The 26,837-nt window shown below is 28.7% G+C and overlaps 2 protein-coding genes across 2 annotated transcripts in view; one reads left to right on the plus strand and one right to left on the minus strand.

The window, feature by feature from the left end:
* Positions 1 to 10,166, plus strand: part of LOC107456978 (PMS1 protein homolog 1) — a 19,854-nt gene extending 9,688 nt beyond the window's left edge. The window contains exons 7-14 of the mRNA XM_043044365.2: positions 444 to 1,586; positions 2,544 to 2,715; positions 3,875 to 3,998; positions 4,439 to 4,597; positions 5,799 to 5,987; positions 7,078 to 7,199; positions 8,387 to 8,544; positions 9,819 to 10,166. Coding sequence (XP_042900299.1) covers positions 444 to 1,586; positions 2,544 to 2,715; positions 3,875 to 3,998; positions 4,439 to 4,597; positions 5,799 to 5,987; positions 7,078 to 7,199; positions 8,387 to 8,544; positions 9,819 to 9,968 — 2,217 coding nt within the window. The 3' untranslated portion in view covers positions 9,969 to 10,166. The remainder of the gene's footprint in view (positions 1 to 443; positions 1,587 to 2,543; positions 2,716 to 3,874; positions 3,999 to 4,438; positions 4,598 to 5,798; positions 5,988 to 7,077; positions 7,200 to 8,386; positions 8,545 to 9,818) is intronic.
* LOC107456623 (dihydropyrimidine dehydrogenase su(r)) overlaps positions 9,813 to 26,837 on the minus strand; it is a 31,030-nt gene continuing 14,005 nt past the window's right edge. The window contains exons 11-19 of the mRNA XM_043044366.2: positions 24,941 to 25,105; positions 21,630 to 21,698; positions 20,543 to 20,626; positions 20,341 to 20,461; positions 19,626 to 19,888; positions 17,993 to 18,172; positions 17,335 to 17,478; positions 15,004 to 15,087; positions 9,813 to 11,558 (exon numbers count right to left, since the gene is read on the minus strand). Of these exons, the coding sequence (XP_042900300.2) occupies positions 11,301 to 11,558; positions 15,004 to 15,087; positions 17,335 to 17,478; positions 17,993 to 18,172; positions 19,626 to 19,888; positions 20,341 to 20,461; positions 20,543 to 20,626; positions 21,630 to 21,698; positions 24,941 to 25,105 (1,368 nt within the window). The 3' untranslated portion in view covers positions 9,813 to 11,300. The remainder of the gene's footprint in view (positions 11,559 to 15,003; positions 15,088 to 17,334; positions 17,479 to 17,992; positions 18,173 to 19,625; positions 19,889 to 20,340; positions 20,462 to 20,542; positions 20,627 to 21,629; positions 21,699 to 24,940; positions 25,106 to 26,837) is intronic.

Raw genomic sequence — 26,837 nt, forward strand, 5'->3', positions numbered from 1 at the left:
TATATATATATTATACAAAAAAATTTAATAATAAAACACATAGTTTATGAATTTAGTAATTGCAGACTAATTTTCTTAACCTCTAATTAATTTTTAAATTGTAATTATTTTACATAAAAAAGTTATAGATATCCAAATTACAAAGTTTATTCAAATCATTTCAAATTTATCTCTTATTTGAAGTCTATAAAAATATGTTATGTCTAATTTGAAGTCTCTATAAAAATTGATAACAAAATATTTTTATTTTATGCATAAATATTGTTGTCTCATTTTTTTAATTTTTTTTATTATTTAAAAAATTTTATTTTTAAATATTTTAAAATTTTATTTTTAAATATTTAAAATTTTTATTTTTAAAAATTCTGTGTATAATATTATTTTTATAAAAGAGCTTTGAACATTTTTGTTATTCTCATTAAATTTTTTTTTTGTTTCATTAGGATATTGTTACTAAACAGTTGACTGCGATTCTAGAAACATTTTATGAAAATGATACTCCTAATGCAGTTGAGGCAGATTCAGAAGCTAAAAAATCAGAACTTGCTACTAAAGCAAAAGTAATGACTCTTGAACCACCATTAAAGCGTTCTGAAATCAATATTATATCTAGCCAAAATAATCTATCTCAAATGATGAAACTTCAAAATAACAAAGATAAATGCCTGGAAAGAAAAAAGTTGAGTAAGCCACCCAATGTGCAAGAACCATCTGCGAAAAAATTTAAAGCATCAAACTCTAAAGCAAATGACATTTTTCAGCACATAAAAACTATGGATTCATTTTTTATGACTGCGAATTCTTCAGAAGTTAGAAATCCTGATACCGAATCCACCTTATTTTCAAACAATAGCAATTCAATAAAGGAGTCTTCAACTTCTCAGCTACCTTTAAATGGTAAAGAACTGTCTATAAATTCATCTGCCCAAGTAAAAACAACAACACTATTACCATCTGCAGTTTCAAATATGCCTGGTAACATGTACTCACCTGATAACGAATTGAACAAAATTCCGTTATCCAATACTAATCATCATTTTACTCCTGCAACTGCTGAAAGGAATCAATTAAACTCTATTTCTTCTCCAGAGGAAACTATTTGTACAAAAAGTAATTTCCTTGTCACAAATTTAAATGAGAATTCTTTGCTGGCGAAAAGTAATTTACTAGTGGCAGATTTAAATATCAATTCTCTGCCAGAAAAAAATCATTCATTGGTCAATGATTCAAACAAGTATTCTATGCCAGAAAAAAATAATACCAATTGCCATATTAACAATGTTGACTTCAATAATTTATTTAATTTGGGTGATTTAACTTCTGAACACTTTGCACCTTGTGTTGTGAATGCTCCAGTTAATGACAATGATAATAGTGCCTTGGACCTTAATGATGCCTTAAATTTCCAAACAGCCAAATTAATTTTGGAAAAAAATCAAAATATTTTATCATTTAATGAACAACAACCTTGCAAGAATACAGTTTCTGAAAATTCCTCTTTGCCTACATCTGAAAATCAAATCTCGTCAAATGTGACTGCTTCGCAGAACTGGTCTCGGGGAAAACATGCCATTCAAGATATGCAGGTAAATAATACTTCTGTGGTCTAAGTTAACCCCTTAACAATCAGTTAATTTTCAAGAAAACTGTCATAAAAGTGCATATTTTTGGGGCTTTTGTATTTGTATTACGTATTTGATTAGTGCTGACATCTAGTTTTAAATAAACTAACTATCTACAATTACCTTAAAAATATCCTGGTACTGCCATCTGGTGCGTAAAATGAGAAATAAAAATTTTTCCAGGCAAAAGAAATCAATTAGTTTTATTCTTATTGGCGCGTTACTACTGAACACTCCAGCCCGTCTATATCACGGGACCGAGAAATAGAGGACGAAACCTCACCCTGTCATTTTCACGGGAGCAAGAAGAATTAAAGTTATTCATTTGAAACAGAAAATTTAAATGGTACTTTGAAAACATATATGGTTTTATAGACTTCTGATATATTTATCATCATATATGTTGATATGTTCGATTCTCATCATATGAAGTGAAAATTTCGAAATCTAATTGTTAAAAATTCAACTATATTTAAAAATTCAACTTTTTCATATGGAAAGCATTAATTTTGATTTTTAATTTTTTTTTAAATTCACTAAAAAATTAACAACTATAATAGTATTTCCTGTGATCTGTGAATGCTGTTCTCTAATGAATTTATAATGATTAATAATAAGTTGAAATATTATGACATATCGATATTGATAGTTAAAATATTTTTAGTGCAAAAACTAATATATTGTTAGTGCAAAGCTGTAACAAATTTACTCCTAAGGCCTTAATTGTAAAATCAAGTTTAATACTTATGAGTCGAATTATTTTCTATTGACATACATAAATAAAGTACTGCTTCGGCATAACAAAAATTGTGCTCTGTACATTCCACAGTTTATGTGAATTAATATATTAGATACTCTTGCTTTTTTGTGTAATTATAAATTATTATTTCATACGTTAATTTTTCTTTATTAATTTTTCAGCCAGTCGCAGTTTTGATGCCACAAATAGTTGAAAATAGTTCCAAAAATATTAATGATAAAGAAATAATTTTTAAAGAAAAAGCTAAAGATTCAAAAATATTGAACAATTCAGTTTCAAATCAGCGGAAAATGACGGCATTTGATTTTTTTTGTCGGAAAAACCGACTTGAAAGTAAGTCATGTCCTTCCTTATAATGATTTTTTCATATTTTTTTTTCCTTGTGTGTGCATTTTTATATTTCAATTACATTTGTAAGAATTATGTAAATACTCTTATAGGCCAAGAAGTTTTGCAAGTATTTTTAATGATGCAAATTTTGCTTTAATGTTTTACTTGAAGTTAGCCAATTATTTTTACTTTTAATGTCATTTGTACAATAATAGATTTCTACAAAAAAAAAAGTACTTTTGCATAATTCTCATTAGTTTTATCACTGTGAGTGCAAATTATGGCTATTTTTTAGCACTTTAAGCTGTTTTTTTTCTTTTTCTTTTGCATTTAAAAAAAAAAATTCTCAACATTTTTTAAGAGAACGTACTTTATTGCAGGAAAATTTCAGTGGAATTTTTCTTTGGACTTAACACTTATGTGTTTAAACAGCTACAGTCATAACATATATTGAATATTAAGTTGTATGTGTATACCATGATTTGCTTACAAGAAAGCATTATTTGGTGATTCTTCTGGGTTGAAGGAGATACTCATAAAATTTCTAACTAAGAATACTTTTTTTACATAAAAAAGCTGTTATCAGCTTATTTAAAGATAAAATTCATACATAAAGAAAATAATTTTATAATTATATGATTATTCTGTGAAATGTTACTGATTCTCTCCTATAGCAATTGTTTTCCTAGGTAAAGTAATGTAAAAAAATTTATTGTAAAAAATTAGAACTATATTTTCACTTCCATGTTAAAGCTGGAAGAGAGGACTAAAAAAATTTGTTTTTATAATTTTTTTTTTAATTTTAGTGATTTTAATCTTCGCCTAATCTACAAAAGCAAATGTTCACTCTAACAATTCTATAGTCAATGTAATTATTTTAAAAGATTTTTTTCTTTTTGTTAACCTTTAAAAGAAAGCTATTTAAATTAAACGAAAAAATCTGAATTTTTTAACATGATCTTCCATGCATTGCCTATTATTATCATTATTTTTTAAAATTAAAACTGAGGAAAAATTTATGGATATCTTTATACACTTCTAAATAAAAGCTTTTTTATTTATTACATTTTTCAAAAATTATTGCAAAAATCACCTTTTAAAAATGTTAATTTGTGTTGTTTTTTCTATTGAAACCCATACTTAATCATTTTGTTTGTTTTAGTTGCATCGCTAAATCCTGAAATGACTAATCATCAGATTGCACAAATTTTGACTGAAAAATGGAGTAATTTATCTATAGAAGAAAAATCTATTTATAAAAACATGATTGATAAAACTTATCCTAAGTAAGAAGTATTTCTTTCACTGCAGTAACTTAAATATAAATTTAACTAAATAATTTTTTTTTATTTAAATATTTTTTAAATGGGAAGCTTGAATTATAGTAGGTGGTAAATGGGTGTATATTCATCATTATTATTATCCTTACACTTTTCGTACATTGTTATAAAACATAAGCTTAAAAATTTAAAACTGCACCTACTCCCTTCTTTTTTCTCTTTCTTATTATTCATTAAATTCTTATTTGAAGAAAAAATAATAATTTTATAATATTTATTAAAGAAATTTAATGTGCTTTGCTTCTTGTTAGATTTCAATACTTTTTTTCTATCAAGCTTTTAAACGTAATTGTGTTTCTAATTTAATTTTCACCTTTAATTTTTAATCTAACTAATAAAATAATTTTGCTCATATTTTGTAAAAGTATATATATTCTATTTTCCAGGAATATTAAAAACAAAGAAATACTTGGAAATTGTGTTAAACAAAATCTGAATAAAATTAAAGGAACTCCTACAAAAAGAAAATCAAAAATGAGGAGAAAATGCATGGAGAGGATAATTTCACTTGATTTACGAACACCTCACAACTACATTAGTTCCAGGTAAGATAATATTGAAACTTTATAAAAATTGAATTCATAAAAATTTTAAAAGAGAAAGAGAAAATTTAATTGTTTCATAATTTATTTTTAAATTCTTATTAAAATTCCAATTTCTTTAAATATAAATATATAATTTAAATTTATCTTTTTGTACCCCTTATTTGCTCACTTGTGTTCATCACTTTAAATTAAGATTGGAAGTAATACTTATATTCTGAATTTCTTAGCCGTTAAACATATTGATATGTCTTATTTAATAACATTAAAATTAATTCATACATGTGAAAAACTAATACTTTTAACCTAAGACAATTTTCTTTAATGTCTGGTGTTCCTTGAAAATAAGTTGGTCAAAATTATCTAAAATATTATTTAGAAATGGCTTACTTTTTTATTTTCCACTAATTAAAATAACGTTTTTTCTTTTGTTATAGTATGTTTTGGCAATTATTCAACTGACTGCACTCTTGCCAAAATATATACATAGGATTGATATTTATAGAGATTAAGAGATGCTTAACAAGCTATCAGATATGTAATTGGTGATGGTTTGATGTTTCGTTCACATCATTATCAGACTGTGTGCTTTAAAAATATTTGGGCAGAAAAATGCATAGTTCTTGTAGACATATGTGCATCAATAGATATTGAATGGTTTGTATAGCAACATCTATTGGTTATTACAATTCTGTAAATTATAGTAAGATATGAGAAGAGCTTATATTGTTTTGCTTTATTGTTTATCTACAAGTATTTGATATTTTAACAAATTCAACTAAAAGGGTTTTTTCGAATCTTTTCAAAAAGAAAAAAATTTCCATGAACCATCAAGTACTTTTATGATAACAGTCATGTAATTTTTTTAAAAGATATTATTTTTGTAGGATCAATGATTTAATTTTTGAAAAGTTTTGTAAAAAAATCCTCATTAAATTCTAGTTACGTTTATTATAACAAGGTTTTATATTGGTTTTTTAACATTAAAGAAACTAGTTATTACCTTGGAATCTTGTTAAATCAAGGCTTGTAATAAACAAAATTTTTTTTTTTTTTTTTAGAAATTGTACTTTTTTTTTAAAATTAAGAAAACAATTGTCTTAATAATGTTATTTAAATAACATCTTTCTACAGTATTATTATGCATGGCAAATCTTTGTAACAATTTCCTACTGATTATTTTAATACCTCAATTTTATTACAGTTCTTCAAATCTGGGGGATATAAATATAATAAGTTGCATAGCTCCAGGAATATGGATATTTTCTCAAGACAATAAGCTCTGCATTTTGAACACATTCCGTTTACAAGAAATGGTAATTTATCATCGCCTTTTGAACACATTTCGATTTGAACCAGAGCAATTGGAATTCCCTTGCATTATATCAAATGAGTAAGTAGGAATCAAACTAAGTTTTCCCTGTGATATATATATATATATATGTGTATAACCCTTTGCCTACTTTGGGTGCATATTTGCAGTTGTTGGTGTGGCCTTGGTTGTAACTGACGTCTTGAGCAAGCCATCAGCGTAGATTATGACTACAACCATTTTAAAACTTAGCCATTTGTGAATAAACAATGGATATTAAAAACAAAATGTTTGGAATGGTTAAAGTAGTTATAGTGTTTGGATTGTGCGCTATTTAATAATGTCTTAATATACTGCTGACAAAATCATTATTGTGTCAAAAAGCATTCGGCCCCAAGTAATGTTTGCTTCAACTAGCCCCTTTAATTTAGAGCACTTGGCAGTTCAAGGGTTAAATTGTGCTTAAGCTGCTCTATAATAGTTCATATTAATAAAAATTTGGTTCAGTTGTGCTCAAAAATTTTTCAAAATATAAATGTATAAGTAAAAAATGATAGGTTGCCGCCTGTTTCCTGGAAAAACTATAAACAATATTTTTTGTTGTATGTCAGCTTATATTAACTATAATATTTGCAAGGACTTTGACAAATTTTGTCTCCATATTATTACTGCAAATGGTGTTATTTTAAAAGCATTGTTTGTTAGTTAGCAGCTTTAACTATTGATAAACTTAGTTTCTAATTTTGAAACTTGGTAAAAATAAGGTACCTAGTAAATTTTTATCGCAATTTCATCTTATTCATAATTATTATATCTCTTAAATGTCTTTATTTTACTTTAAAGATCTTGGGGGGAAAAGTATATATCTAAATAATTTTACCAAAAATCGTTCTTAAAGATATAATTCACCTTATTGCTATCTATCTTAATGTTATATTTCTAACCTGCAAAATATAATTTCCTGCATAAAGCGCTCTGGATACGCTAGACTGAAAGGTAAACACGCTTTGACACAACTTATACCTAATAGATTGTTAAAAAGACTATTCTAAGACTTCTGTTGTTCTTATCGACAAATTATTTTGATTGTAAACCTATATTCAAATATTTTTTTTTTAGTTTCCTAATGTTTTAAGAATCTTATTATATTAATATTTTTTCTTATTTTCAGCTCTTTGGGTGAAGAAGCAAGTGCATTTATTTCTCAGTTGCCTAAAAAGGAATGTTATATGGCTGAAACCATTGTAGATGAACGAATTATTGCTAATGGTTTTGAACTAAATTTACTGAAAAGTAAGCTAACTTTTTTAATTTTTAAAGGTAAATTCATGTTTAATGTTTTAAGTGCTTTGGTGTATGCTTTTTTGAGCCATTTTTTCACTTAGTTATGGACAAATCTCAGAATGTTCTTCATTAAGGAATCCTATCCTCTCCCTGCAAAGCGATTACAAACTTCAAAGTCAAATTTGTTTTTCTGTTGGAATAAAATAGTTCGTAAACAGTTCTTGGTTTTACAGTACAAAAAAGTCTCAGTATGCTATGTATAATCCCCTGAAACTTTCCCCTCACAGATTAGCTGAAACCTCTGGCTGGAATTTACTGTGGGAGAAAAGTTGTCAAAAGGGGAGACTGTTATGTAGACAAGTGAGATGTTATATGTGTATTTTTAAAGCTGAATTGAATGGCAAAATCAAGTCTATCTACTTGATTTTGCTGCCATTCTATTCAACTTAAAAAACAAATGACTAATAGTTTAGAAATTGTAAGGGATTTAGTAAGTATAAAGTGTACAATTTTCTATTATACTTTTGTACACATCTCTGCATTTCATATTTTAATAAGTAAAATATATATGCATTTTACAAGAATACAATTTTCTATTATAATGTACACATCTGAATTACATATCTAAACAAATTACATATTTCCTATGTACTTTTTTATGCTGAACTTAAAGAAATCTAAAGTAAAAAATAATAGTTCAAAGGTATTGTAATTTTGAAGCATTATGGGTGTTAGGATAAATTTTATTTTGATACTTTCATTTTAGTTGTGATCTGCAGAATATGTTATATTGTGGTTCTTCTAAGATGAATGAATTTAGAAAAGCACATTCAAAAAGATGCCCATAATAATACAGGGTTATTCATAACTCCCACCGGGGTTTTGAAGCGTAGTAAAAAAACGAAGATGAATATGGCAAAAAGGAACATGTGGAATTATTGCAAAAGTATTCAAGTTTTAATTTAAGCAGTTGCCGATAGATGGCAGTAGCATGTACCACTGAAGCCAGTTGTAGTAAACAGAGGGAATTATGAATAACCCTGTACTTTCATCCATTTTTCAATAGTTTATTCTGTACTATTTGTGTTCTGCCATATTCCTTTTGCATCTATGAAATCAATTAATGATATTAGAATGAATTTACATTTGTGATCATTTGATATTAAACGCACCTTATGATTTTTATTTGATTAAAGGTCAAGAAGAAGTACAGATCCAAGTAGTAGGCATGACAAAAAATATTGCTTTTTATTCTGTCCTTGACCTAAAGGAGATTTTATTACTTCTGAAAGAAAAAGGCCCTTGTGCAAAATTGTCTGAATGTCGACCTGGGAAAGTCATTCTTTTTTTACAGGTAAATTATTATTATATATATATTTTTATTTTACTAAATGTTTTTGCTGATATTATGTTTCTTTAGCATAACATATGTAGTTAATTTGTGAACATCATATATCTGTTTTCAAACAAAAATATCATTGATCATAAAATTTACCGCTATCTTTTTTTCTTTTCCCATCATTCTGTAATTTATTTATTTTTTATTCTTATGTATAAAAAAAATGGAATCTCACTGCTGCAAATTTCTCCTAATGATGGACAAAAATTATGATTTTGTGTATTATTAAATAATATACAAAATATTCTCCATATTGAAGTGGTTGTCTCTATATGAGGAATTTTCAGATTTTACTTTCTTGATTTTCAATAATTTTGGGATGTTTTTGTTAGATTGTTGTATCTTGAGCCAATTTCATTTGTTTTATACAAAATATTGTTTAAAAAACTGAAATTTTATAAGAAATACATTTTACATTTATCACTTATGTTTTTAAATTAGAAAAATCAATCTTCAGAAAAATGATTTTAACTTAAATATTAAAAAAAGTGCCTAAAAAGGTTACTCCTTGGATAACAAATATTTAAATAAACTTTTAATTTTCTAATTCGATTTAATTTGAATGTTTATGTAATTAAAACATAGTGAAGCTGCTTGTAAATGCTAAAATAAATCAAATTAACCATAATATTAACTAATATTTTGTTGATATATTTCTGAAATTTAAAGCTTTACTAAGATTGTGAAAATTATTGCATGCTAGAAGTGGTTGAGTCCACAGAGATCCAAAAAAGATCGCCAATGCAGCAAATAGTGTCAAAGTTTTTTTACCTTAAGTTACGTTTAGATATTTAATGAGCAAAAATGTTGTTTCATCATGATGCTATGAAATGGTTAAGTTTTTGGGGCCACTGTATTGTAAACCAAAGATGAAGAACAACTGAAACTGAATGCAGATATTCTCCACTAGGTCGTAAAATATTTACGCTGATCTAAGGTCCATGCTTATTTTTACTGACCTCTGTGTATAAATGTACTTTTATCAAATTCTTTCAATTCATAATTTTATAATGAATGTTATTTCTTTCTATAATAAAAAAAAACTCTTAATAGTTAAGCTTGTAAGCTAAATTACATAGTAGTTCCTCTTTTTCTAACTTTTTATATTCAGTAATAATGGCAAACAATTCTGTCACAAGGAATGCAAGGCTTTATTGGAACTTAACCATTAAATGGTAAACTCCTTTCAACATTCCTTAGAACTGTTTTTAACTAACTGTATATTTCAGAGTGAAGCTGTTCGGATGGCAAGGCAATGCCCAACTTCAAAAAGCATACAAGATGTTGAGGATTTATTAAAATCTAAAGAGCTTCTTCCATCAAACTGTGATATGTGTATTCATTCGAAACCATTTATTCATGAAATAGCAACTTTGTAGTAATTTTTCAAATGTGTACATAACAAACACCCATTGTTATTACATTATATAGTCTATTATTTGATTTTAAGCAATTGCTTATTTCTACTGCAAAGACTATTTGTAAAATAAAAATTCATGAACTTTATTTGTTTATGTATAAATATTTTAAATACATTAATTTATATTGTTTAATAAACAGACTGTAACTTTTGATGACTCAAGACTACTTTTAAAGTTATTCGATTCACACTTTATAAAATCAAACATATGATGAAAATTATCAAACTAAACCTTATCTCAAAATTTCCATATTTTATAAAAATTTGTTCACAGTTGCCTAGATGTTTCAAACTAAGTTCTAGAAAGTTTCAAACTGGGCTAAAACCTACTGTTAAAATTGATCATGTTTAATTGTAGATCCACATAATATGAGGTACAGCATGTTTTATGTGTATCAACTATGTTAAGCAAAGAGTGATCTTGCTTTTTTGTCAGGCATAACTTTGTTAATAAGGTTTTAGCCTTGAATTTATGTTTAGGTATTTAATAAGCAAAAATACAATTTCATTGTAATGATATGAAATTGTTACATTCGTGGGGCCCATGCATTGTTAACCAAAGTTTAACTCATTCTTATTAGTAAAACTTTATTTATGTTGTATAAATTTTGCAATTTAAGAGGAGTTATCTAATCTAAAAATTTTAATATCGGTTTTCCTTTTATAGATATATGAAAGTAAATCCAAAAATTCCACTATCCAGTAAATCGAAAAATTAATTAAGTTTTCATTGGTAGAAATAATTTGCCTATGAAATACTTTTAAATCTGAAGCAAAAAGTTTTTGTTGTCAAAGTTATGTTAGACTAAAATTAAACTTAATCTCACATGGCTTGCATACGCAAAACTAATTTCAACTACTATTCTTTTTACATCTGTTATATTTACTTTTTCAGTTTAAATCTCATTTTAACAAACATGCCCATCAAATATCATTAAAATAGTGGGTGGATATTGATTTAGTCGACAAAAAATATTATCTAAAAAGGATAATGCTTAAAATAATGAAACAAGTTTTAAAAATAGAAAATTAAATTTGCATGTTACCAAGTATAACTCCAACTTTCTTTTTGCAAACAATGCAAGCACCAGTTTTAGTTATAAAAAATAGACAATACAATTTCTGTGGCCGTTTAAAACAATAAGTAGCCAGATACTTGCTTGGAAAACAATAAGCTACATTAATCAAAGGCATGAAACTATAATTACATTTCTTAGTTTACAAAATGCGTAAATACAAGAAAAGTCTCAAGAAAGCATTTGAAAAATTTGCTATAAATAAAATTACTATATCATTGAGCGGGAAGAGGTTCGGTTCTTGATGTTCTTTCAACAGAGATGTTAATAGGTATACCTCTCTTTGGTTCGTAAGTAGTTTGGCGAGCAACCATTCTGATGCAATCAATAATTGGGCACACTGATAGACATAAGGTACAACCCGTGCAGTTATCAGTAACTTTTGGAAGATGAGTGATAGGATCAAATGTAATTGCCTGATATCCAGAATCATTGCATGCCATGTAACACTTACCACAATTTATGCACATATCCTAAAAGAAAACATTGCTTTAGGAAAAACAAACTTACAATTGTTAGGTTTCAAATATATATTTATATATACATGCAAACCTCCATGTCACAAACTCATAGAAGGATCTAAAAATTATGTGATATCAAATATTTTTAACAATTCAAAGTAAATACACTGACATTTCAAATGATGTATAACGTGTATTTATTTTAAAAGATAGTTACTTCATACATCATTATCTTTGCTCCTTTGTTTTATTTTATATTTTGCAGCAATTCTGTTTTCTCATTTTCCTCTCTTGTTATATCTCTTGTTGCAATAATCTTTATTATTTCTGATTTTATCTGATCTTGTATACTGCAACATTGCTAACCAAGGTATCCACTTCATAATTATTTTGTTTCTTTGGTATGTATTAAATAAGCAAGTGTTTTTCTTCTTATGGGCAGGTATGCAGTGCACCCGTGTCTTACCAAGTCTACTTCCTTAGGAATGTATGAGTCATACAATTTTTTTTAATAATTAAAGTTTAGAGAGAATTAAAAAATGGTAGTGAAACGGGATCAACTAAAAGAGCCCTAATATTAAATAATTTGTGTTATTGAAGTTAAATTTTAAAGTTATGCAGTAACCTAATATTAAGGTTTGGCTGTATATACATGTAACTAACCTATATGTAAGTATGCTAGATGCACTTTGATGTATTTTCTTAGAGCCTTTGCATTACTTAATTTTTAATCATTGAATTTAATTGAATTTTTTTTTTTTTTATGCCTGTGATCCTTAAACGTGTATGCTTTTCTTATTCCAGTTATTAAAGGATTCTAATAATATATTTTAAGGGTAGTCATTGCTGCATCCTGTATGTAGTATTCTGAATTAAACTTATAAAATTATGAATGTTTGTTCAAAAGGATTTCATTCATTTTCATACCAGCAAATGATTACTTATCTTCAAAACTTAGTAAGTAGTAAATTGTCAAAAGTCTGTGCATACCCCTGTTTTTCCACTAATTTGTAAACAGGAAATACTGTTATCAATCCAAAACTCTGTTTTCAAAATAGACAACATTTTTCATGTTAGGAAACAAAGATACACTCATTGTTTACGTTTATACAGAATTATTTTGAAAGTTTGCTTTCATCTAAGTTCTGACCCATGGGCCTTTTATTAGAGCTTTGCAAATGTATTCTTTTGATCAATTTCTTTTCCAAATTTTAACTATGTATGTGAATTCACCAGCGTTGAAGAGCCTTCCGTAGGTTTTCTTTGTTTCTTAGCATCTGCTTAAGAACTTAGGTGTCCAGTGAATCCCACAGAAGTTCGATTGGTGACAGTGGGGACCATTCCATTTTTGTGATGGTATGCACACCGTCTTTGCTTTTCAGATAATTACTTCTTGACTTGAAAGTATGCCTTGAATTATTATCTTGTTGGAAAACAAGATTGCGTCCTAAAATCTGTGTTCCTGGTGGGACAGCATGTCCCATTAAAATGTTGTGAATCGCAAATAATATAATACACTTTTTGCTTCATTATTCTGTTGTTTCTGACTAAATCACTAACTGACGGCCATGTCACACATCTTCACAAGGTGGCACCTCATCCACGTTTTACTGCAGACACAATCAGGATCGAAGCGCTATCGCAATTGACAAAAACGATCGGGACGTTGTAAAAAAATCTGGTGATGGGAACCAAAAATTTTAAACTTTGATTCGTTGTTCCCGAGAACACTCTTCCTCTATGCGTTGGTCCAGTTTTTAATTTTTGCCTAGGAAAAAAAAATTTTTTTGGGAGTATACTGCTACAAGATGTGACTTCAGTGGCGCGACAGCCCATTGAAGGCCAAGACCTACTGTGCCCATCTCAGTTTTCTTGGGCTGTGGGGTGCAGGAGCAGATGTTCCGGTTAGGTGGTCAGCCAAATGCGGATCCCCTATTGTTTAGCTCCCAAATATGCTTGGTACTCATTTATCGACCCACTGAAGGGATGAAAGGCTGAGTCAACCTTGCCCGGCCCGAGGATCGAACCCAGCTGTGGCACGGAAGCGCAAGGCGATACCACTCAGACACCAGGCGCCTTTCTCTTAATTAACATACCTTTTTTTTTCAACGGAATCGGGTTTTAAATCCCCAAAATATAGGGGGTAGACGCAATCTGGTCCCCATAGTTTGGTCAGGAGAGCGATCCAAAGTTTGGACCCCCTATTGTTAATTTTATTTTATGGCGTGTTTCGCCATATCTCAAGAACTTTTAAAACTAATCGAAAAATGTTTGCACACAATTATAAAATTTGTTTATCCAAAGATAAATCCATGCAAAAAATAAATTTTAGTAAATATTTATTATTTTATGACAGTTGTAAAACTTTTGAACTGTATATAAATTTTCACATAATTTTAATGCATCTAATTTTACATGGCAATATACAGAATTTGAGTGAAATAGGTTGAATAGTTCCTGAGAAATCAAATTTAAAATTAGATTTCTCAGGAACTATACAACCGATTTTGCTCAAATTTTATATTTCGCCATGTAAAATAAGATGCTTTAAAGTGATGTAAAATATTGTATACTTTACAATACAAAACGTTTTCGCCTATTGCTAAATAAAATAATGAAAAACAGTAAATTTACTAATTTTTTTAAATTTTTTTTTGCATGGAAAATGAATTTCATAATTGTGCTCAAAGATATTTCAATTAGCTTTAAAAGCTTTCAAGATATGGCAAAATACGTAAAAAATGGAATAAACATTAGGAGCTCCAAACTTTGAATTACTGTCCTGACTAAACTATTGAGACCATACATATTTCCCAGATTGCAGCTACCCTTATATTTTGAGGGTTAGAAATCTGAACCGTCAAAAAAAAAGGTATGTTTATTCAGAAAAAGTACGTTTTCGTGTCTGATTTCGGCCTGACCAAACGATTGAGACCATACATATTTCCCAGATTGCAGCTACCCCCTATATTTTGGGGATCAGAAATCTGAACCGTCAACAAAAAAAAAAGGTATGTTTATTCGGAAAAAGTACGTTTTCGTGTCTGACTTCGTAACTAAAAATATCGTTTGCACTTCAGGGTGGCCCGCTTTTTTTTTCCCCTTTCCACGTTGTACATCCAAAAACACAGTGCTCAAACCTCAATATCTGTTCAATAATATAGATTTCTCAAACAAATCTGTATAAACATAAATACTGCCATGTATTTTTATTTCCTTACTTTTAACAATGTTTATTTTAAAAATAAGTAATAAACAAAGTTTTGGATCGATATGGTAAAAAGCATGAGGCTGTTTGAAAATTTTCTGTAAAAACAGGGGTGTGCTTTAACTTTTGACCTGGACAGTATGCTTAATTGTTCTTCATATATTCTTAAGCTTGTTAAACAAATAAAAACTGTGTTCAAGATTAAGTGGTAACTATTACTTTGGTATGAAATTTGAAAAAATATCTTACTTCATCAATCAAAGCAACTACTTGTTGAGAAATGTCTAAATTGGAGAATGTTCCAATTTTATCCAGGGATTTTCCAATCACATCCTATAACAGAATATTTTGTATTTACTACTTTCAATTATAAATGCCTATAAAAAATCACATAATTTTGAGTATTTTGTTAGAGTTATTGACATAATGTTAATAAAATTTTGCGAAAAATTCTGATTGGTTTTACTTTTGACTAATCATTTTTTTATGAAAAAATATCCAATCTTCCAATCCAATATCCAAAAGAAAAAAGATTTTGTACAAATTTAATAAAAAAAATTGTTTTTTTTTTCTGTTGGAAACAGTAAGGAAAAATCATTCTTTTCAATAATTTTCTGAACAAAATGGCATCATTTAACAACCTACATATTATAAATCTTTTTTTATATCTTTGTTATATCCCAAATTATTTTTTATATTACCCTGAGATTTCATATTTTGGTGACAAGGATATAGCCAGGAATTTGCACAAAATTCTTAAACTTAAAGATTTTGAATTTTTTTTATTAATTTTTTTTTCTTAGTGTATGTTCTTTTCATAAGCTTTTGATTGTAGAATAATATTATATGACATAATATCTTTAAAAAAAGATTATATATAAGTACTTTGTAATATTCTAGGTTAGGAAAAGTGCTTGATAACTTAAAGAATTTCTTCAAATTTTTTCTGAACTGTTTGAAGCATAAAATTATACAGTTAGTAATATTTAATTGGTAATTTCAGTACTGCACATTAGTCAATTTTTTTTATTTTTTTTTTAATATTTTTTTTTTTATATGAACACAACTGTGCAATTTGTAAAGACAAGAAATTGTTTTAATGTAAATTTCCTTAAAACCAAGAAACTTTTCTAAAACTAGAAAACCTAAATTACCTTTTTGAAAATGCTGTTTTTAAAACTATATTGTAATAATTTTGCCCTAAAGGCTTCCAGAAATTCTAGATTAACGCCTACGTTGTCTATATGTTTGCATTAATAGTGCTGCGTTTTACATGTTTCGAATGATACTTTTTTTAGTTTTAATTTTTGATAAAGATTTGCAGAACATCTGCTGTATTGATATCCCACCCTTATGTTATAGATGAAAGGCTTGCTGAATGTGTCTCAAACGAGACCTAAAATCTAAGGTTAAAAATTGTTAATCTTTTAGTGTAAATTTAATTCGGGTATAAAGGAAGCTCTTGGGCCAAGTTTAATGAATATGCTAATTTTAATCAAAGCCAACAACATTCTGGTCTATCAATATCTATCACTTTTCAAAAAACATAGTTGTTTCGTGAAAGGTGATAGATTATAACCATAATAAAAAAAGGCATTTTTTGCACAAACCATAACAATTGTTCTTTATCAGCATCTGTTATAAAAATTGCAAATACAGCGTGAGCTACACACAAATAAAATGGTATGAGAACATTATTATTTGCATTAAAAATTACGGGGATAAGTGAGCTAAGACTGGATAGTGGGGTAGAGCCAAGTGCCTCGATTGTATCAAAATTAGTTCTGTTTTCTAGCGAAAAAAAATCCAAATTACACTTCACTCATCAAGAAGAACCTACCATATTGGCGAGTTGTTTGATTAATTCATTGCGTCTGTGTAAATATGTTTGTTTTACTAGGTCAATTGTTTAATGTTAGATTGTTTTTTAACTAGCTTTATTTGATATTTTCCAAAAATTATTTTTAATCCAACTTATTATGTGTTTACAAAAGATTCATACCTTAGCATACAATAAGGTTTTAGTCAAATGTTAGCACTGTTTTGTTATGTTTCGATAGCCTCCGGTCTTGTGTTAAGACTGGGTACTACTTGGTTTTGTTTCCATCTCTTCGATGCGAATCTAGGCTGTGCAAACGAAAGCTGCGATGCAGAGGAGGGTAAAGATAACTAACTATACGTCACATGTAAATAAAAGGCCTACTTTTCTTAAACTGTATGTAAAATAGAAATGTCTGCTGCTTTTTACTGAAATTCTATTTCTAAATTTCCCATGGAGTTAACTTGTGTACCCGAAATGGGGTAAAACTTGATGATTTGACTTTTTCTAGAAAAAAATAGAAATGATATATTGTATACAATTAAACAATTAATATCTTTGTAGTGTGTCAACCACCACAAAGAATACAATTCCAATTCACTAGACATGTTAACTCGACTCTATCTGGGGGGGGGTACCTTTAGATCGATGACAGTTCCAGCTTAGCTCCAACAGACCTTTGAATCTTAATTATACAGTCTTATCTCATTTTCCCATACTTCTGTAAACGGAGTTCAAAATATGTAACTTGATAATTTTACCTTTATTTTTGGTACTGATTGTGGTTTTTCTTTGCTGTGTTCTCCAACATCATGCATCTTATCTTCCAATAAATCTTGGTGGGCTTTTAATTCTGCTATTATTGCTTGTTTTTGGGTTAAGAAAAGTCCGAAGTTTGGTAATTTCTATAAAATGGAATCATTACAAATATTTGCATATAAAAAAACTACAAAATATTCTAGCTTCTGTTGGTTCATAACTTGAATAATAATTTAGTCCTTGAAGCTTTCTTAGTAATGATTTTCATAATTGGGTTCATAAAAAAAATATAAAAACGTTATTAATTGAAAAATAAATTAGTTATTTGCTTTGCTGAAATAGTTGGCAGAAAATACAATAAAGAAATTTAAAATAATTTTTCAAAAAATATATGACTTAGTAGGAAAAATTTAACATTTTAAAAGCATTACAAATTTACTGTAATTGTTCCATTTAGGTCATTTGTCTATATAGATATTGCATAGCTGTAAAATCTACCAGATTTACCAGTAGACTACTCAAGTGTGCCAGTTTCTCGTGGTCTACTGGTTTTATAAAATTTCTTCTGGTTTTGTACATTTATTTGTAATAATCCTTAAATATGGTTACTACTGAGCTTTGAGTTATGAATATTTTTATTTTAATGTTTTCAAAAATTACCTTATGGACAATACTGTCAATATCGATGACGGGTTTTCCCTTCTGATGTTTTGGTGTTGGAGGTGACTGTCCAATCCAATCATTTAAGTGAGGTTGACTTTGCATGTATAAAAGTGATTTTAAGCCGGACACATAATCGTCAATCACTGTGAAATCTTGGTTCTGTACAGCACTACAGACCTTGAAATAAATTAAAAAAGTTAACTCGACTCTATCTGGGGGGGGNAAAGAAAGAAACCTTTCATTTAATTTTAAGATTCTTTGTAACGTTAAGCATCTTTGTGAGAAAAAAATGTGGTAATCAATTACCCCCATTTTTTTAGACAAAAAATTGGTTAAGGTATAGAATCGGGGTTCTCGGTTTGGCCATAATTTGTGTTTCTTTTTCCTTCTGAAACCTCGTTTCTGTTTGCCATGATATTCTTTGCTTTCAATTTCATCACCTTCTGGTTACCATAACTTTGGTTTACCGTTATATGATTAGTTCTTGGTTTATTTTCATATATGTTGGTTTATTTTCAAATCCCAATTGTAATCTGTTACCGAAAATTGCATGCTAACTCTTGTTTCATCTATAAATATACATTAGATTAATGGAAAAATAATTAATTAAAACTGTATTAGGTTATCAAATAAAATTTTAACTATAAAATGTGCCAATAAGTTGTCTATAGTATTTTACAAGCATTTTACTTAAGTTAACTAAAGAAAGATGATGAAATATCCGTCATTAAAAAGTTTATTCTTTAAAGAATTTAAAAAATAAAAGAAAAAAAACGTTTCTGGAAAGTTAACATTGCGAAAAATAACTATTTTCTAAAATTCAGACTTATGAGGAAGTAATAACGATTAGGGTACAGAGTTGTGTAACATGCAGCTCAAATCAAAACTTCAATAACGTGGCCCAGGAAACTACATTTTTTAATCTTGTTAAATAGATATTTTAAAAACTTCATATTTTAATTCCATTTTTATGAGATTATAAATAACACTGGGAAACAATTTTTTTTTCTTCTGTTGCATGAGATTTTTCTCTATAGAGATACTTTCGTTTCACTGATTTTAAATTTGCAATCGGTTTCTCTCTTCAAGCTACAGTTTTTTTTTCCAATGACATTTTTGGTCTATTTTTTGTCGAAATGGGCAAGTTTAAAATATTATAGATAACATTCAAAATGCCATTTTAAAAAAAAAATCTGCATCTTTAGGAGCAAAACAAATTTCAGATATTTGAAATCCCCACACCCGAATTAGGCAAGATCAAGTAGTATTATGAATCCAACTAACAAATTTATTCCCCAGTGTAATCAAATTATTTACAAAATAGTTTAGTTTTATTTGATACCTACCTCTTTTTTTATTTTTCAGTTTGTATTAACTTCAAAAGTTAGTAAAAAAACAAAACAATATTTTATTTTTCTGTGTCTGACTACATATTTTAGCACTCTCAAAGAAAATTGATTCTTCGTTGATCTTTAAAAACGGTACATTGACTGCAAAGATTGAGCAAATTTGCTGTAATTTTAATTATGTGTCGAATTAAACTTGGGTATTTTGTTAAGTTGAAGAGAGTATGGTTCAACATGATCAAATTTTTAACATAAATACAAAGAGTGTATCGACATGAAATCACCTGCAGTAAAGTCGCTCCAGCATGAAGAAATTGCAATCCCGCATCCGCTGAATCGATACCACCCGTAGCCAATATGGGATACCCTGGAATTGCTCTTGCAATTGCTGTTACGGCTCTCAGTGCTATGGGTCGAATGGCATTGCCAGAAACTCCACCGTAGGTTGTGCGTTGTTCTTTGCCGATTCCTGGCCATGGTGTACCATCACTTTTTAAATCCATAATACCAGAAACAGTATTTGTCACTGTTACGCCATCTGCTTTTCCTGATATTGAAATTTTAAAAAAATATTTGTTTTTACACAAAAAGACATTATAAGACAAAGATAAGGGAAACAAATATATTATTAAATGTTTGAAGAACATTTTCTGTAATAATTAATTACGTTACGTATTACATGATTTTTTGTTGATTTTTTTCCTGTCCTGGTGACAATTTCTTTTAATTTTCATTTAAATGCAAAATTTAGTTTTGTTTTCTTCGTATATTATTTTAGTTTCCAAAATCTTAAATCCAATGGAATTTTATGTAATGACTTAAATTAATTTTATACATGCATATGTATTGTACAAAACTTCAATGACTTTATCTCCCAACTTGATTGATTTATCTGTATTATAATGGCTTTGATCTGAGAACCATTTAAAGAATATTCCTTTTTAACGAAGGTCCTAATTAGGATTAAAATAAACACTTTTAATTGTTTAATTCACTTACCTCTGTATGCAGCTTTTGCTATCTCTACTATATTAGTTATGTTTGGGGTCATTTTAGCAAAGAAAGGTATATTGACAGTTTTTCTGACCCATTTACAAATATTCTCCACCAGTTCTGGATCCTATTAACAAAAAAGTGATGCTCTTCAAAATTTATGATTGCAACAAAAATTACAAATAAGGATTTTCTATAAATATCTCACCTGACCACACGCTAATCCCATACCTCGTTCACCCATTCCATGAGGACAAGATAGGTTCAATTCTAAAGCATCAGCACCCGAATTCTGGAAGAGAATTTTAACTTTGTTAACTTTGACTTTAAAGAAAGGTTGAAAAGTTTAAATTCATTTAAACTACATTTGGCTCTCTGTTTAATGCCTTTGAAGTAACCGGGGAAAAATTATCCTTAAGTAGAATTCATCTTTGAACAGAATTTGTGGGAAAATGACATTTGAGAACTACACACTTTTATAGGCTTTGTACTTTTATTTTGTAATACTAAATTAGCGTATTAATTTATTTTTTTTACTTCACAAATTATATTAATACATTAAAAAAATAAAATAGTGAAAATGAAGTAAAGTAGTGCAAGTATAAAATTAACGCTTGGAAAAAAATCAAATATTGTTGATTTATTAGATCAATCTAAATTATTCAAAAAGATAAATCGAAAAAGAAAATAATAATAGTAAAAAATGGTGTTTATAATTTTGCTATGTTTTAGCTTGAATCTTGTAAAAAGGTAGCAGAATCTTCTTGATTTCTAACTTGGATACCTTCTCCAAAAATTTACTAAAATCACCTTACAAAGTTCAATGGTGGTTCTAATAAGTTCTATGCAAATTTTTGTTACCCAGTGTTCGAGTGTTGTGGGTTGTAAAATTGTCCAAAACTTCATTCAATCCATAATCCTTCGTTTCTTTAGACATTTCCTAATTAAAAGTACAGAACCCTTTACAAATTATATCTATCAGTTTCAAGATCTGGTTTTAACAATTCATTTTTCAACTTAAAAAGCTTTATGTGTAAAATTAATAGCATTTTTACAAAGAGAATCGTTTTAGAAACGCGTTCGAGCAAAATTATTTTAATACAATATCACAGCACGTATGTTATAAATAAGCATAGAAACATTCATTAAGATGGGTATGGAGACTAAGAAGGTAGGTGTAAAAATACTATTGGTTACTACATGATTTATGTAAACATTTGATCAGAAAACAAGAGCTCACAATTAAATATAAAATATTATTCAAAGGAAGTGCTTTAATTATCACTATTGGTTACCTCTGCTAGCTTGGCCAAACTAATCCAATCATTTTCATCATATGAGCACATTATACTTGCTATCAGAATCTATGAACGAAACTCTAATTAAATACATTAAAAAAAAAAAAGCAGAAATGGAAATTGTTAAAAAAAATATTACTTTTCTTAAGCCTTAATCAATATAATTTTTAAAATTTCAACATGGATGTTATTTACATCCAAAATCTAATTTACAATTTTAAAAAATTTAAAATTTGCTTTCGCTATGATTATTTTATTTGTGGTCAGGGGAGCCTGATTAGCAGGGCGATGGAGTCTTGACAACGGGAGTCCTAATCCGGTCGAAGATGTAAATGGTGACTGGTACAAGTTAAATCCGTCGGGTCACAAAGTCCTCCATGTTCCCATAACAAATTATGTCTCTGAGGGTACGGAATTCAGGGATGAGATTTTTCCGCTTTTTAGCGGATTTCCGGTTTTTTCACTTTTATCTCTTAAATTTCAGCTTTTTTTTATCAAAAATTCNAATTGGAAATTGATCGTTCTCTGGTTCAGGTCAAAATTACTCTCTGTGTATGAAGGAACGGATGGATGTATTAATGGGTCCGCCCTGTAAACAGGTGTGACAGAAGTCAAATTCTTGAACTTAAATGGCACCAATGGAGAATAAGAACAATCGCATAGCCTTAATGGCCTACGACCACAAAAACTTTATTTTATTTGAGTCAATGAAGTATACATAGTATCTTGGAAATCCAGCATTCATATAAATACCTCTGTTCTAAATAACAAAAGCAGTTTTCTTTAAATCACGGGTTTAGTATAAAAAATGACGAAGTCCATAACTGGGGAAAATATGATAGATCTGAATCGTTAAAACACTTAATACATTTATGACTAAAAAAGCTGAAGTCAATATAGAGGAATGTTGCTATCCATGGCCCACTTGAACAAAATCATTCTTAAATCGAAAAATTTGGCCAATTTTATTTCGTACTTGTTAATATGATTATTACTTACCATATTGCGCATAATCAAACCTCGAAGTGACAGTTTTTAATATATTTAAAATTTAATATATATTACGAATATTATTTAATATAATATTAATTAATATATATATTTAATAAAAAATTTAATATATATTAGAAAAATAAAAATATGTGCCTTTGGTTCAATACAGAAACCTTCCTTGAGCCAAATAGTTTGTATATACAGGGTGGTCCTAAAATATATGTCAAAAATGTAAAGGTAGGTAGAGGGGACATAAATAAGCATATTTCGGATAGGAATGTGTGTGCGGTAATGGCACATTATAGCACTAGCTTGTAAAGCAGTATGAATCAGAAAAAACTGAAAAGACAAAAGAAAATAAAAATTTATCAACAGTTTACAAGAGGTGCTCGAAAGAGCAGCCACCAACATCGATACAAGATTCACAGAGACGGCGCATGGATCGGCGTACGTTAGAAAAGACGTTAGGCATGTCGAGCACATATAAAGCAGCAACAGACAAGCGGGCAAGAAGATCTTCTTGATTGGACTCTCGTACACCAGGCTTTTAATATGAACCCAAAAGAAAAAATCCAAGCAGGTTAAATCAGGAGAACGCGGTGGCCAGGGATCTGGACCACCCCGTCCTATCCAATGTCGGCCGTAGACAGCGCCCAGGTGATTTCTGACGCTCCCTATAAATCCTCTGAGCAGATAATTCGTTTCCTTGTGCAGCCCCATACATGAAATGCACGTCGGCAAGCTTCACATTGGTGAAACGATGCATGCTGTTTGAGATCCGTGCGGTTTTATACGCCGCAGTCATCAGCGCACCCTACCGGCTTAATGCGGCATTACCGCACACACAATCCTATACGAAATATGCTTATTCAAGTCCCCTCTACCTGCCTTTACATTTTTGACATATATTTTAGGACCACCCTGTATAAGTCAGTAACAATTTTATTTTTTAATACAGATTTTTAAATTTTATTTTTCAATCACCTTAAAACAATGTTTAAAATTGTGATGACCATGGTCTTAAAGCATAATTAAAAACCAATTTAGGACTCCGAAAATATACTGAAACATATTATGATGTAACTATTATTTACAGTATCCATCTGGAAAGACTAAATTACATTATTATCTATTTGCAGATTTAATTACTCCTTATAAGCTTTCAAAAAATCATATACAATTGAATTTTATTGAAATATTAAGAAAACATTTACCTCGATATAACTTGTATGGTTGGGCTACCTCGCCATTCAGAGGAACTTAGGCTTCCTCATTAAATGCAATTAGAAATTCTTGTATTACGTGCCGTGAATTCAATTATAACAAAATATACAGCCATTGTTAAAATGGCTTACTAACGCTGATTTAAGGCAGTTTTTAATAACGTCTTTAACAACCAAAACACCATTAACTTTTCATTGATAGCCACGTTTTGTTAACGTTTTAGAATTAAAACAAAGGTACAAAAATAGTAACCTGCTCAGACTGGTACTTTGTTCTAACGTGAATTAACTCACTATCGAAATGGTGATTTTAAACCATCAAAAAATAATGCCAGCTGTCAATAACTACAAAATAATAAAGGAAAACCAACGAACGGCCGAAATCTCAAATTCTAACAGTGCTTACTTTTAGCTGTATCCACACATTTTTTTGTACACTTTTGGGCCGTACACCTTACTTGCGAAGTTTTATACTTTAAGTTTAAAGAATACAAAAGTTTTACATTTATACATATGTTTTATACTTTTTTTTTAAAAGTTTTATGCTACTTTACGACAGTTTTATTTGCACTTCTGTGCAGGAACATGCCATTTATGTTTTAAAAAAGATACAAGTGAAAAGTAATTTAACTTGATTGGGAAGGATTCAAGTCAATTTCTGCTAATGTAACCGTCATTAAATAAACTTATAAATATTACAATATATACTTTTAAAATTAAAGTTTTTTTCAAAAAAAAAAAAATTTTTTTTTCTAGAAAAACATAATGTAATAATTTCTGCTGGTACTGTTTTTTCACTGTTCAATCTTAATTAATGCCAATTTTCTTTTTAAAATATTTTCTTTCTAATAAAGATATTGTATGAAAAATCTGAGTTATCTTGATAATATTGTTGTAATAAAATGCAGAGTGATAAAGAAGGATAATACTGATCTTGATTATTCAAACCACAAAATAATATCCTTGGTTTACAAACAAGCGAATTATTTTTTTGAGATATTTATAGGTATAAAAAAAATTAAAATATAAAAACAAGAATTTTCATTTAACAAAAATATTACTTATAAATTTTACTAGTCTAAGAAGTCTTACGTGGTCTGGAAAATCCTTCTTTAATTCAACGATGCTTTGTAACCAGTAGCTTGTAGTCTTCTCGCTGATAAGCTCTATGTTTAAAAATGAACCTTGTCCAGGGCCATAAATGTGTCCAGAAGTGGTACCACGCACAATACGAGGTGATACATTCGTTACAATGTCCTAAAATAAATTAATACATAGAATCTAATAAAGATCAAGGTACAAAAGCGAAAAATATCTGAATTAGGAAGCAATTCACAATATTTATATCTTGCAATCAAACAAGTATAGTTAAGAGTAAGACCGGATGTACTGTTGTTATCCCGTGTGAAAGCATTTATATCAGATATAATTTTTATTAATATAGGAGAGTGAGAAATAAGGGTGGATTAGAACTATCAAGATAATAGGCACCAAAATCCTGACTAGAGAACTCATCGGAGATTTATATATTTGTTTTGCTTAGTTCATTCTTACCCTAGCCTACCTGCAATCAGGGCTAAAGAGAATAGAAGGGCTAGTTCACTACGCTCTTAGAGCTGAAGCTACGATTTCCCTCCTCATGACGTCACTGTGTCTACAGATCTCGGAGATCGCAAGCAAAGATATGATAACTTTGCATCTTTCTCTTGTAAAAATAAGTTAGACTTTTTCTGGTTATTAGCCTTCAAACTTTACGTAATTAACACATTATTTCCGTTCATAAACATAGTTCAAAAAAAACTTTCTTGGTTATTATATTAAAAAAATACCATTTTAAACTTATAAAAATGTTTTGCTAGTTGGTGAAAATGACACGATAAATACTTTATTTTAAAAAGTTCAGTTTTAACTTTAACTATTAAGAAAAATGAAGGCATATATCGACACTTTTTTTATCTACATATTCTTTTATAAAGATAAGTTAAGTTAAATTTAGAATCCCTGATTTTAAAATATGTCGTTAATAGCAATTTGTTCATACTTAATCATTAGGAAACATCAACCTTAAACGCTAATTACTGAAACAAAATAATAATTTAGGTTCATAATGACATTAGAAATTTTACAATTGTTTATAGACATTTAAATTTACGATGATATAATTTATAGATATTTAAATTGAAGAGAATATAATTTTTAAAAAAAATCATAAATATTTAGAATAACTACATTAAAAAATATGTTATGAAATTAGGAGAATTTCAACTATATACTATATATTTTATTTATACTTTTTATTTACATTTTAATTTTCTTTGACTTTATCTATTTTTTAATTTTTTTCATCTGCATTTCTTTTTGAAATAACGAGGCGGTTTCTATTTAGATAATGAATTTTTATAAAAGTTCTTAACGATAGAATAAACGTATTGCTGTTTTATATTAACTGTGTCATTTCGGAATCCATTCTTTACATAGTTGTTCATTTACTTTAGGGAACACGTTTTTCCTTTTGTTTTTTTATCAGAATTTTCGCAAGTTGCAATAGTGCAAACTGGCATTTCGATAATAGTTTTAAATTTTTGTAAATTCACTGCAAAAACTGAGGAAAGTCATAGAAAATAACAGTCTTAGAATATGTCACAAAAAAAAAATGCTCCAATATTAGTTAGAGCTAGCAAGGCCGAACGCTCCGTTCTTGATGCAAACGTTCTAGTGACGCCAAAGTGACGTCACTAGAGAAAATCGGAGGATTGGCACGGCGAGAGCTACTTCAAAGGAATGAACCAGCCCTTCTATTCTCTTTAGTCCTGACCTGCAATGCCCGGGGAATAACATCAACAATCAAAAATTTTAAAAAAATTACACAATTTGTGTACGATTTTTACATCACAATACAAGAAGTGTAATTATTAGAATTTAAAAAAAATATTAGAGCATCTTAAGAATTATTATTTAATTGAAAAGTATAGGGTAATGAGTTCCTTTC

This window comes from Parasteatoda tepidariorum, chromosome 5 (assembly GCF_043381705.1).
Source record: "Parasteatoda tepidariorum isolate YZ-2023 chromosome 5, CAS_Ptep_4.0, whole genome shotgun sequence".
In the NCBI taxonomy this organism is placed as follows: domain Eukaryota; kingdom Metazoa; phylum Arthropoda; class Arachnida; order Araneae; family Theridiidae; genus Parasteatoda; species Parasteatoda tepidariorum.